The 14651-nt window shown below is 38.3% G+C and overlaps 1 protein-coding gene across 1 annotated transcript in view; it reads left to right on the forward strand.

The window, feature by feature from the left end:
• LRRC63 (leucine rich repeat containing 63) overlaps positions 1-14651 on the forward strand; it is a gene marked incomplete at both ends in the record, with an annotated part of 80261 nt that overhangs the window by 58196 nt on the left and 7414 nt on the right. Inside the window, one exon of the mRNA XM_084876184.1 lies at positions 11647-11886. Within this exon, the coding sequence (XP_084732310.1) occupies positions 11647-11886 (240 nt within the window). The remainder of the gene's footprint in view (positions 1-11646; positions 11887-14651) is intronic.

Genomic DNA, 14651 nt, shown 5'->3' on the forward strand with positions numbered 1-14651 from the left:
ACAAAAATATATATTTTTAAATGTGAAGCATAAAGTTTACCAAAAGATAAGTTGAATGATTGGAATTCTGTATTTTTAGGATGTAATGTTTCTAATAATTATTTAAAGAACAGTACTGATGTCCCCTTAATAGAATGACAAGCTACTCCTGTTGATTTTTTCATGTGTGCTCCTATAGTTCTTATCAGCTTTATTTTATTTTATTTTTCCTAAGGAGATAGATATACAAAAAATGCTAATAACACACAATGTAATTTTAATGCTAAGCTCCAATTCTTTCTCACATTAACCTTTTAAAAGTCTCTGAAATTTATCTATATCCTTCTGGGTTTGTGCCATACTATGTTGATTATGACTTTAGAATAATTTTTAATAGCTATTAGGGAGATTAGATTTCAATAATAGTCTCTTAACTATTTTCTTTAGATCATGATCTCTAAAATATTTGATATAATTTCAAGCCCCTTCTCACCCAAAACACATAAACACAACATTGGGATCTTAATTAGAATTCCCCTGAGTTTACATGTAAATTTTGAAATAATTCACATTTCTGATGATAATAAATATTTTTGTTCTAAAGCATAATATATTTTTTGATTTGTTCAGATCTTATCTTATATTCTGCATAAGAATTTATTATTCACTTCACATAGTCCTTTGTCTTTCTTATTACCCTTTCGAAGTATTTTATAATTGTATTGCTACTGAGTATGTAGTATTTTCTCTATTTTTTTTCTAGCCCACCATTGCCAGTACAAAATAGAAAAAAGCTTGTGCTTCTTTACATTAATTTAAAATCAGCTTATGTAACTAAATTATTTTATTAGTTCTGGTTGAGTTTTACTAGATTTTCTTTGGTTTATAAGAAGCATAATCTTAATTTCAACAAAATTAGATAATTTGTCTTTACTTTTCTAATATTTATGCCAATTATTTAATTCTTTGTATTTTATTAGGGAAATTGAAGCTGTTCACATTTGAAATGACTAATACGTTTATTTTTTTGCCTTCCATTTGTATTTACTATCTATTTACTTTGTCCTTTTTCTATATATTTCTTTAGTATTTTTTTCAGGGTGTTATTTGTTCTCTTTTTTTTTCCTTGTTAATTTCAGATCTCTACTGTACTTTTCAGTCTCTTACTATAATTCCTTTTCCAAAACTCATAAACAAATATATTTTTCTTTAATCTTACAAAAACAAGCTAAAAATCACTTTACCCCGCATTGTAGTCTGTCTCCTCACAGCTGTGTTCCACCAACAGTTAAGATCTTTAGAATACTTTAATTTTCCTGCTTTCCTGAGTTCCTTCTCAATGCACTTACCCCTTATCTAATGAAAGATTTTGCTGAGACAGTTTAGGAACTTTTATTTCAGGTTCTCATTAGTATTTTTCTTTTATTATGTCTCTTTACTCAAAGAATATTTATTAATACTTAGATCTCACAAGCTTAACAAATAAAGCAATGTCTCTCTTTGGTGGGCAATCTCACATTACAGCCCTTTCACAAGCAGTTTCCAGCCTCACATCCTCCTATAGCTTCCAGAGTTGCACATGAGGTATCTGCTGCCAGTTTAATTTCTTTTTCTCTTTACGTGGTTCTTATTTTTATCTGGAAAGACTATGGTTTGCTCATTATTCTTGATCTTCAGAAATTTTGTCAGATTATGCTTAACAGTATGTCTTTTTTAATAATATGTTTAAAAGTTTCCTGCATCCAATTCCATTCTGGTAGGGGGGCACACCAACAAGCAATTCTTGGACACTAGCTGGTGTACTACAATTCAACTCAATTCTGACACTATCTCCCTGGAGACAGCATTAGATCCCACTGGTTGTAGGCTCAGTCCCACAGGACTGCCCCCTACTTCAGATGCCTCTAGTAAGCCTAGGTTGTAAGTCAGAGATTCATTCCCACAACCCTTCCTCAGGTGTAATTAATTTGCTAGAGCAGCTCACAAAACTCAGTAAACCTATTTACCCTCTAGATTACCAATTTATTACAAAAAACATATATTTAAAAATACAAATGCAAAGCCAGATGAAAAGATACATAGGGTGAAATCCTGAACAAAATAGCTTCTGTCCTCATGGATTTTGGAGCTCAGTACAGTTATACAGTGAAATGTTCTGGTTCCCACACCTGGAAGCTCTCCTAACTCCCTCTTTTAGGGTTTTTATGGAGGCTACACTACATAGGCATGATTGATTAGAGTACTCACCATTGGTATTGATTCAACCTCTAGCCCTTCTCTGCTCTCCAGAAATGAGGGGTCCACTCCTTTAGTAATGGCTGGTGTGCTGGCATCCTGCACCATTCTCAGGTGCTTTCCAGAAGCCACCTCATTAACATAAACCTAGCTATGGTAGAAAGGGGCTTGTTGTGAATAGCAAGATGCCCATTTTATTTTTATGGTTCTAAAGCAATTTCAGAAACTGAAGAGACCAAATATCACAGATGTTCCCATTGCACCTATTATTACTCAGGAAATTCCAAGTGTTCGGGGAGCTGTGGGCCAGAATCTGTGGATTCAGAACAAATATGTATGAGAAATATACTTTGGTCATTTGAGTGGCCAAATATATATATATATATATTTAAATATATTTTATTGATTTTTTGCAGAGAGGAAGAGAGAGGGATAGACAGTTAGAAACATAGATGAGAGAGAATCATCAATCAGCTGCCTCTTGCACACCCCCTACTGGGGATGTGCCCACAACCAAGGTACATGCCCTTGACTGGAATCGAACCCGGGACCTTTCAGTTCGCAGGCCGATGCTCTATCCACTGAGCCAAACTGGTTTCGGCTAAATATATATTTGTTATAAATCATGACATCATGTCTGTTTTTATTGAAATTCGGTGAATTCTTCTAACCAGATAGTTCAATAAGGCACTTATCTGTTATACTATCAACAATAAAAAACATAAATTTTTTAAATTTAAGACATGTCTCATTATTGCCTCTCCTTCTCCATCTGTTTCATTTTCTCTTCCTGAAACATGTATTACTTACATGTTAGGTATCCTGGATCTGTCTTCCAAGACATCTACATTGTTTATTATTATTATTTTTTAAAGTGCTTTTGCTCTATTTCAGTTATTCTACTTATTTGAGTTATTTCTTCTATTTTGTCTTTTCCTTTAACACATACCTCTACTAATACCATGTTCTTCTTTAGTTCATCCACTTAATTTTTTTTTTTTTTTTTTTTTTTACAAATGATGTATTTTGGTTCAAGAATGTCTCTGTGTGTGTGTGTGTGTGTGTGTGTGTGTGTGTGTGTTATATTTGAATCTTACTGTTTTTCCTGCCCAATTTCTTATCTGTCTCCACAGAGAAATAAGTAAAGAAGTGCTTGCCTTAGGAAAATGGTTTTGTATGTTTTGCTTCTTTTTCTCTTCTGGCTGCCCTGTCTTCGGTTCAGGTCTAATAGCAGTCTCAGAGTACCATTCAGAGGTGGGTTAGTGGTGTAGCTGGAGGAGGTTTCTCTGCTACCTAGGATGTCAGATGCAAAAGTTATCTTAACATGGAGCTCTTTAAAGACTATTTAGCTTTAAAAAGTAGTTATCCTACTGAGCATCCCCAGAACTCTTTGAGACAAAGGGTGCACCCATATTGGTGGGACCTCTAAGATAAATCAACTCAGGCAGGGCAGCCTCAACAGTGGAGGTTCTGGGCACTCTCCATGGCATTTCCCTAGAGTGCACCACTTATTCTGATTGTCCAGAGGACTATCTTCTTCTGGCCCCTTGGTGTGTTTGCTTTAGAGAAAAAAAGTGACTGTGCCAGCTCTCTCCTTGGGGACCAAAGCAGAGGTAGAGTTTGGCTCACCCTTTCTAGACTGTGAGAAGCACAGTAGTCAGATGGAAGAACAAAGCTAGTCGAGGTACCCACTTCTTAGCCTTATTGTCTTAAATACTTTCTTTGACCATTATCAGCAGTAATCATAATTAAATAACTTAAATTATATGTATAAGAGATGTGAAACTAGACTGCAAATGAGAATCTATGGCCACCATCACCCCCGGCTGTTTATTATCCAGTCTTTTTATTTAAAATCTATAGCTAGTTGGTTATATCAATGTCTTCCCTCCTAATACATTTGACAAATTAGACAAGCTTTTGATTTGGTTTTTATTTTTTTATATCATTTTATTTTATTTTTTCCATTTTTTTTATTAAGGAATTACATGTGTACATATCTTCCCATTGCCTCCCCCACTGCCATACATGCCCTCACCCCCAGTGTCTTGAATCCATTGGCTATGCTTATATGCTTGCGTACAAGTCCTTCGGCTGATCTCTTAACTCATCCACCTCTTCCTAACCTTCCCGCTGTAATTTTACAGTCTGTTTAATATTTTACTGCCTCTGTATCTATCTTTTTGTTCATCAGTTTATAATGTTCCTTATTATCCATAAATGAGTGAGATCATGTGGCATTTTTCTTTCATTGACTGGCTTATTTCACTCAGCATAATGTTCTCCAGTTCCATCCAGGTTGCTGCAAATGGTAAGAATTCTTTCTTTTTTATGGTAGCATAATATCCCATTTTATAGATGTACCATGGTTTTCTGATCCACTCATCTGCTGACGGACACCTACAGTGTTTTCCTGAAAATAAAACATCCTCCGAAAATAAGGCCTACTTACAGGTTTCCTTCTGAGTGAAATATAAGGCATCCCCCTGAAAATAAGGCCTATCTCCAGACTCTTGATATTGCAATAAACAAGCCATTCAAAGACAATTTGCGCATGGAAATTAATGACTACATTGAAAATAGAATGGAGAGAAATCAGCGTGGAAACTTTGTGAAACCTAAACTGCAAGAAGTTGTGACTTGGGTGAAGAATTCATGGGAGAAAATCACTGACAGTTGCATTGCAAATGCACTGCGAGCAGGCTACCTTGACAAGAAGTACTCATTTAAAGACAGTGCTATTGCTAAACATGAGCGATTTGGTCCACTGATTCTGAAAGAAATGGAGTCACAAGAAATTCACCAGGAAATTCAGGAATTGGATTGTTATGATGATGTTCCAGAAGATGATGACATGATTGTCATTGAATAAGTGAGTAAATTCTTGATACTGTAGGATTCACAGTTTGTCTGGTTTGTGTTGACAACTACCGTACTACCGTACCGTATACAGGTAATAAATTTCCTTTATTTTCATTTAACAATAAATGTGTACCATAGTCTTCTTCATGGAAAAATAAGACATCCCCTGAAAATAAGACCTAGCGCATCTTTGGGAGCAAAAATTAATATAAGACACTGTCTTATTTTCGGGGAAACAGGGTAGCTGTTTCCAAATCTTAGCTATGGTAAATTGTGCTGCTATGAACATAGAGATGCATATATCTCTTCTGGTTGGTTTTTCTAGTTTCTTGGGATATATTCCTAGGAGTGGGATTACTGGGTCTAATGGGAGTTCCATTTTCAGTTTGTTGAGGAAGCTCCACATTGTTCTCCACAGTGGTTGCACCAGTCTGCATTCCCACCAGCAGTGCACGATGGTTCCTTTTTCTCTGCATCCTTGACAACACTTGTCCTTTGTTGATTTGTTGATGATAGCCATTCTGACAGGTGTGAGATGGTACCACATTGTCATTTTGATTTGCATCTCTTGGATGGTTAGTGACTTTGAGCATATTTTCATATGTCTCTTGGCCTTCCTTCTGTCCTCTTTTGAAAAGATTCTATTTAGGTCTGTTGTCCATTTTTTTTTGGATCATTTATTTTCCTTTTGTTAAGTTGTATAAGTTGCCTTTAGATGTTGGAGATTAAATCTTTATAAGTGATAACATTTGCAAATATGTTCTCCCATAGAGTGGGCTGTTTTGTTATTTTGTTGATGGTTTCTTTTGCTGTGCAAAAGCTTTTAATTTTGATGTAGTCCCATTTGTTTATTTTCTATTTGGCTTCCATTGCGCCAAGAGCAGTATCAGTGAAGAGGTTCTTTCGACATATGTCTGAGATTTTGCTGCCTGTGGATTCCTCTAGTATCTTTATAGTTTCACGACTCATGTTTAAGTCCTGCATCTATTATGAGTTTATTTTTGTGTATGGTGTAAGTTGGTGGTCTAGTTCAATTTTTTTTTTACACATATCTGTCCAATTTTCCCAACACAATTTATTGAAGAGACTGTTTTGACTCCATTGTATGTTCATGCCTCCTTTGTAAAATATTAATTGATCATAGTGATTTGGGTTGATATCTGGGTTCTCTATTCTATTGCATTGATCTATACGTCTGTTCTTATACCAGTACCAGGCTGTTTTGAGAACAGTGACTTGGTAATACAGCTTGAAATATGGTATTGAGAGCCTTCCTACTTTATACTTCTTTCTCAGGATTGCTGTGGCTATTTGTTTGCTTGTTTGTTTGTTTTTATTCCAGATGAATTTTTGGAGAGTTCTTTCTAGTCTGTAAAATATGCCATTGGTACTTTAATGGGGAATGCATTGAATATATAGATTGCTTTGGGTAGAATAGACATTTTAGTGATGTTGATTCTACCAATTCATGAACATGGTATGTTCTTCCATCTGTTTATGTCTTCCTCTATCTCTGTTTTCAGTGTACTGTAGTTTTCCGCATAAAGGTTTTTTACCTTCTTTGTTAAGTTTATTTCTAGGTATCTTATTTTTTTTGGTGCAATAGTAAATGGGATTTTTTTTTTTTTTTTTTTTTTTTTTTTTTTTGTCTCTCTGTAAGTTCACTATTGACTCCATTGTATGTTTAAGTTATTATTATTATTATTATTATTATTATTATTATTATAAGGAAATACTGACTCCATTGTATGTTTAAGTTATTTTTTAATTCTAAGGAAATACTTAAACACTTAGACTTAGGTTGCACATTAAATGTTATGCTATGACTTTTCTCCTTATGCAGAGTATCTGTTTTCTTGCAGAGTGGCTTCCTGGCTTGCTGCCAGCCTGTGCATGGTCCATGCTTATGAGTTCAGGATCTATGGCAATGTGAATAATTCAGATGTTTATAATAAAAACACATGAATACACGAATTCACTAATGTTAATGTTCAAGTTCATGGAAAAAAATAGTCCTTTGAATTTTGGTGGTTAGAAATTAAAGACCTCAACCCATGTGCAATATAAACAATAAATAAAGTTACACTGAATGACAGAAAAAAAATACATAAGGGGCCAGGAAACTTCAAAGAACCATTCCCAGATGAGGAAAGGGAGTCACAGGATACATATTATTGCTACGAATATAGTATTTCCTACTACTTACAACATATACAATGTAATGTATTAGATACCTTCCTATCGCATGAAGTATGTATTCTCATAGAGTAATACTGGTAGATATGTTATAGTTATGGCAGTATATCATATTCTATTTATATTAATAAAATGGTAATATGCTAATTAGACCATGAGACCTTCCAGATGTCCTTCCGGACAAAGCCATGGTGGTGGGGCCAGGCAGAGGCGGTTAGGGGTGATTAGGCCAGGAGAGGATGGCAGTTGGGGGTGATCAGGCTGGTGGGGGGGTGCAGTCTGGTGCAAGCAGGCCTGATCCCACAGAGATCCCAGATTGGAGAGGATGCAGGCCAGGCTGAGGGACACTCCCCCAAACCAATGCACAAATTTCATGCATTAGGCCACTAGTCCCATATAATGAAAGCATAATATGCAAATCAACCAAACTGCAGAATGCTGAGTCAGTGGGGGATGAGGAGGCAGGGCTGATGAGCAGGTGGCACCAGGCCAGCCAAGGTACATGCCAGCAGGCAGAGGGAGGGGACGGCGATGGGGTGAGGGGGATGGCGACCAGCTGCAGGGCAGTGGGGGCTGGTGCCATCCTCTGCTTGCCTGCCTGGTCAGTTGCCACCCACAGAGGGAGGCCACCTGAAACAGTGGTGGGGCAAATTGGAGCAGGGCCAACCATTCACCATCCCCAGATCAGCCGGCTAGGATCACTACCTGCAGAGGGAGGCCACTGGCAGTGGTAGCACGATGTGGAGCGTGGCTGGCAGCTTGCTGCCTTCACTGTCCCCTGATCGGACCACTGGTCACCTCCCACAGAGGGATGCCAGACTGTGGCTTAGGCCCGCTCCCCAGTTGGATATCCCCTGAAGGCTCCTGGACTGTGAGAGGGCACTGGCCTGGCTGAGGGACCCTACCCCACCAAGTGCCAGAATTTTCATGCACTGAGCCTCTAGTCCCATCTAATAAAAGAGTAATTTGCAAATTGACTGTCACTCCAACACACAAGATGGCTGCCCCATGTGGTCAAAAATGGCTGCCCCTATGTGGACACAAGATGGCCAGCAGTGGAGGGCAGTTGGGAGGGACCAGGCCTGCAAGGGTGGGCAGTTGGGGGCAATCAAGCTTGAAGTGGAGGGCAGTTAGGGTTGACCAGGCCAGCAGAGGAGGGAAGTTGGGGGGAACCCAGGCCTGCAGGGGAGGGCAGTTAGGGGTGACCAGGCCTGCAGGGGAGGGCAGTTAGGGGCAAATAGGCTGGAAGAGGAGCAGTTAGGCATCAATCAGGCTGGCAGGGGAGTGGTTAAGGAGTGATCAGGCTGTCAGGCAAAAACAGTTAGGGGCCATCAGGAAGGCAGGCAGGCAAGCAGTTGAGAGTCAGCAGTCCTGGATTGTGAGAGGGATCCCATATTGGAGAGGGTGCAGGCAGGGCTGAGTGACACACCCCTCTCCCTGTGCATGAATTTCATGCACTGGGCCTCTAGTATGCATATAAGATCTTTGGTTAATCTCTTCCTGTTTCCCCCTTTCCCCTTCCCTCTGAGATTCATCAGTCTTTTCCATGTTTCCATGCCTCTGGTTCTATTCATCAGTCTATTTTGTTCATTAGATTCCTTGTCCATTTTTTTTTTTATTTTTAGATTCAATTATTGATAGATATGTATTTATTGTCATTTTTTGTTCATCTATTTCTTGTTGTTCTTTTTCTTCCTCCTATTAAAGGACACCCTTACCATTTCATGTAATGCTGATTTGGCGGTGATGAACTCCTTTAGCTTTTCTTTGTCTATGAAGTTCTTTATCTGACTTTCAATTCTAAATGATAGCTTTGATTGTAGATCCTTGGTATTCATCACTTTCAATATTTCTTACCACTCCCTTCTGGCCTGAAAAGTTTCTGTTGATAAATCAGCTGGCGCAGTCATATGGGCATTCCCTTGGAGAAAACTAATTGATTTTCTTTAGCTGCTTTTAAGGTTCTCTCTTTGTTTTTAACCTTTGGCATTTTAATTATGATGTGTCTTGGTGTGGGTCTCTTTGGATTCCCCTTGTTTGGAATTCTCTGAGTTTCCTGAACTTGTAAGTCTATTTCTTTCACCAGGTAGGGGAAGCTTCTGCATTATTTCTTCAAATAGATTTTGATTCCTTGCTGTCTCTCTTCTCCTTCTGGCACCCTCATAATTCTTGAAGTTGTCCATAGGCTCCTTCCACTATCTTTATATTTTTGGAATAATTTTTCTTCTTGCTCTTCTGATTGGGTGATTTTTGCTTCCTCCTATTCCAGATGATTGATTTGATTCTTGGGATCATCTACTCTACTGTTGATTCCTTGTAAATGATTATTTCACTGAGTATATGTTTAATTTTCCACTGGTCCTTTTTCATGTCTTTGACATTCTCACTACAATCCTTGGAAGTTTCATCAAGTCCCTTGAAGCTCTCATTAAGATCTTTGAGCAACCTTATAACCATTGTTTTGAATTTTGTATCTAGTAGCTTACTTGTATTCATTTCATTCAGATCTTTTTCTGAAGATTTCTTCTGTTCTTTCATTTTAACATTTTTCTTTGTCTCTGCATTTTGGGTGCTTCTTTGTGTTTGTTTCTATGTATTATGTAGAGTTAGTATGTCTCCTGGAGTTGGTAGAGTGCCTTGTATAATAAGTGATCTATAGGGCTCAGTAGCTTAGTCTCCCCAGTAACCTGATCCTGGAACTCTAGGTGCATAGTTCTTATCATAGTTGAGCCTTGATTACTGTTAGCATCACTGGGAGGAATTAACCTCCAGGAACTGACCCTATGGTGCAGGACTTGTTTCAGTAGGGCTTTGGTGCTCATTGAATCTGCCTCTTGAGTGTGTCTCTTGTGGGTGTGTAGAGTTATTGTCTGATATTGTCTGAAACTGTCCATCAAGTGCACTGGTTCTGAGGACTCCTAGGAGGTGCAAAGTCAGCCACTGCCTGTGGCCACCTACCCTGTTTCTCTGAAAATAAGACAGTGTCTTATATTAATTTTTGCTCCCAAAGATGCACTAGGTCTTATTTTCAGGAGATGTCTTATTTTTCCATGAAGAAGAATACGGTACACATTTATTGTTAAATGAAAATAAAGGAAATTTATTACCTGTTTACGGTATGGTAGTACGGTAGTTGTAAACACAAACCAGACAAACTGTGAATCCTACAGTATCAAGAATTTACTCATTTATTCAATAACAATCATGTCATCATCTTCTGGAACATCATCATAACAATCCAATTCCTGAATTTCCTGGTGAATTTCTTGTGACTCCATTTCTTTCAGAATCAGTGGACCAAATTTCTCATGTTTAGCCTAGGGGGGAGCCTTATTTTCGGGGGGGGGGGGGGGCTGCCTTATATTTCACTCAGAAGGAAACCTGTAAGTAGGTCTTATTTTCTGGGAAACATGGTATCAGGAGCTACAGGGGGATCTTCAGATGGCTGATATTTGTATTGGGCTTAGATGTGCCCAGCTGTGAAACAAGACAGGCTGTTTCTAGTATCAGGTTTTGGGCCTTTTATTGATAGGTTTGAGATCAGCTTCTGCTTGCTTAAGAGATTTTAGCAAAGTTTGAAGCCTGAGCCAGCACAGGCCATTCATATAAAAAAGCTGCTGTAAACAGCTTGGGTAGGGCTGCAAATTGGATGGGGCAAGGTCTCAGGAAATCATCATGGTGGAGCAAACAGTGTGGGCCAAGCTGATGGAAACTCATATATGGCTGCCAGTCAGCTCTGTAACAGAGGAGGTCCCAGCTCAAGGACAATGAACCCTGTGAGCAGCCTCTTCTGGGAAAAAGCTGTTCCTGAGTTCTTGCCCTGATGCCAGACAATCCAGTTTCTCACAGAATGTCCCAGGTTCCTTTTAAGCCACACCTCAGTGCTGGATCCCAGAGATATGAAGTCCTTACTGATGTGCCGGCCCTTTAAGAGGAACACCTGGGACTCCAGCAACCTCTGTGCCACTCAGCCACAACTGCACTGTGTTTTACAAACATGAAGTTATGGGGACTTCTCTTCCCAGCTCTGAAACCCTGGTCTGGTGTGGGCTAGGATCCCTTGCTCCTCACATTTGGCTTCCACAGCCATGACATCCCACCCCATAAAAAAAAAAAAAAAAGCCACATATTGGTGTTGGACCAGCCTATTTCACCCTCCAACCCTCCTACCAATCTCAATGTGCTTTATTCTTTACTTCTCTAATTGTAGGACTTCCATTCAGCCAGATTTAAGGTGGTTTTAAGTGATGGTTGCTCTGTATTTTAATTATAATTCTGCTGTGGTTGTGGAAGGCAGTGAGTGCAGCATTTACCTATACCGCCGTTTGGTTATCTCATAAATTCCTTTTAATGTATGGTTTTCTTTATTTTCAGATCACTTGAAAAACTGGTTGTTGATGGGAATGACCTGACATCTTTTCCATCTGGAATTTTGAAGCTTCACCTGAAAAAAATCCGTTTTGAAAATACCTTCACTATTCCTAGTCTTTGGAAAGAGAATTCTTTGAATAGTCCACAGCGTCTTACTCAGATTGCTGCTTTGTTCTTTGTAAAAAATGATCTACATAAACATTATGTTGAAATTCCAGATGAAATTCAAATGTTACTAAACTGGTAAGAAATTCCAAAACCCTTTTAACCAAAATGTACTTTTAAGCATTTAAATTTTTCTTTATTACAGGCTCAGATAATAGGTTTCCTATGAACACACACACACACACACACACACACACACACACTTCATATCACTCATCACACATAAAAACATATACACAATTCTTTAAATTGCTCCTTCTAGCTCTTCAGGCATGATAATGTAGTCTGAATTCAGCCCATCTTCTAACAGTCTAGAGTTATCTAATGTGAGATACAGATTGCTAAGTTGTAACTGGCAACATCTATACAGTTGTCATATAAATCTTTTCTATGAACCACTAAGGACATAAAGTGCATTCTTAAAAAAAAAAAGTGACTCTTTAGTCCCATGTACACTATGCAGGGAAATGCTTTTCTCTATTCTAACGTCTTAGAGACCAGGAATAGAGCAGACATATATAGAGCAATTTCTTTTACTCCAAGATCAATGGCCAGTGTGAGAATCACTGCCTAACCTCAGGACTAGGGTTCTTAAACGCCACACACTTTCAGTCTACTCAGGCTTATCTCTTATTTCCTTCAGGTGGTTTAAAACTATTTTTATTGCAGTACTAATTATCAGTGCTTATATTATTGATTTAACAAATATTTGTTGTATGCCTAAGGGAAATGGTTTCTCAGGAGTATATAAATTAGCAATATTGACTCAATAAAAGGCAGAAAACCTGAACAGATTAGTAACTATTAATAATTTTTAACAGGTGATTAAAAATGTACTAATAAAAATTAACTAGACCCCACAGTGTTCAACTTTATTATTATTATTTTTTAATCTTCATGCAAGGATGTATTTATTGGTTTTAGAGAGAAAGAGAAAGAAACATCAATTGGTTAACTCCCATATGTGCCCAAACAGGGATTAAACTCGCAACTTAGGTATGTGCTCCAAATAGGAACTGAACCTGCAACTTATTTTGGTGTATGGGATGATGCTCCAACCAACTGAGCCACCCAGCCAGCTGGATCCAAAGTTTCCAGTGTTATGCATTGAGATGTAAGTGCTTATGAGATTTGAAGGCACCTAAGAAAGTAAGAAAAATCTCCAAGGACAAACAAACAAACAAAAAATTAAAATAAAATAAAACCTAACTAGTGAACAGTAAATAGATATGAGACCTAGAGATTGGAATTCACCACATATTTTTGCGAGAGAATGTCCTCAATTTAAACTTTGAATATTAAAAAAAAATTAAGCTTAAATGAGTATTATTTTACAATTTAAAGAAATTTCCAAATATATGATAAAATAAGCCACCAAGAGTAAAAGTCAACAAAAACATTCAATAGATATATTGTAAATCACTTAGGATGTAATGTATTAGAATTGTTTATAGGATATAAAATAGCTATTTAAGTGTTTAAAAAAATAAAACATAATTTCAAAAATGCTTAAGGAATAAAAGACCATCAAATATGACCTGACAAATATGAAAAAGAAATTTTAAATGAAATAAAATTCTGGAAACTAAAAAGTATAATAGTTGATATTAACTTGGTGTATTGGTGAGAAACATAAATATGTATAATAAAATAGCAATAAATATGTACCTATCAATAATCATTTTATTTTATTTTTTATTTTTTTATATTATTATTTTTAAAAATATATTTTATTGATTTTTTACAGAGAGGAAGGGAGAGGGATAGAGAGTCAGAAACATCGATGAGAGAGAATCATCGACCAGCTGCCTCCTGCACATCCCCCGACCGGGGATGTGCCCGCAACCAACGTACATGCCTTTGACCGGAATCGAACCTGGGACCTTTCAGTCCACAGACTGACGCTCTATCCACTGAGCCAAACCAGTTTCGGCTCAATAATCATTTTAAATGAAATTACATTAAATGCTCCAGTTAAAAAACATAGGACAGCTGAATAGATGAGAAAATAAGACATATATATTTGCTTTCTCTAAAAGACCCATTTCAGGTCAAAAATCACATACAGACTGAAAGTAAAGGAGTGCAAAAATATGCCATAGAAAATGAAAAAAAAAAAAATCTGGGGTAGTAATCCTATCTAATAAAGACAGTATATGCAAATCGACCATCACTTTGTCACAAAGATGCAACACCCACAGCCACAAGATGGCAGTGCCCAGTCCCCTCAGCCCCATCAGAGTCGTCCTTTTAGTCCTCGCCGTGGTGAGGGGCAAGCAAGCTCCTACAGAGAGCAGACAACAGGGCCCCCACAATCAGCAAACTGCAGGGCCCTGCTTACTCCTGGCCACAGCAGTGAGACGCAAGCAGGCCCCTGCAGAGAGCAGACGGCAGGACCTGTTTGCCCCTGGGCACAGTGGTCAGCCAGAGAGCAGACAGGCAGGCAGGTGTGCAGAGAACAGAGAAGGGGGGGTGGTGGGGCGGGCCTAAGCCATCAGTATCCCCTGAGGGCTCCCAGATTGGAGAGGGTGCAGGTTGGGCTGCGGGACCCACCCCCATTCCCCCCTCCGCCCTGTGCACAAATTTTGTGCATTGGGCCTCTAGTACATATATATCAGACAAAAAATGACTTTAAAACAACGGCTAGGAGAATGGGAAAATGGCAGCCAAATAGGCAGCAGTGTTGTGTACCTACTCCTAGGGCCAGGCCAGAAAAGCCACTAAATCAAAAAACATACGCTCTGAATTAACAAATTAGATACAGCTGAGTAGAGAATTTTCAATAAGGAAGGGCAGAGGAGAATGCCATTTTCCAGCCATACCCACGTAAAACCAGCACTGTG

Source organism: Pipistrellus hanaki (assembly GCF_964339955.1).
Source record: "Pipistrellus hanaki genome assembly, chromosome: 3".
NCBI classification, from domain to species: Eukaryota; Metazoa; Chordata; class Mammalia; order Chiroptera; family Vespertilionidae; genus Pipistrellus; species Pipistrellus hanaki.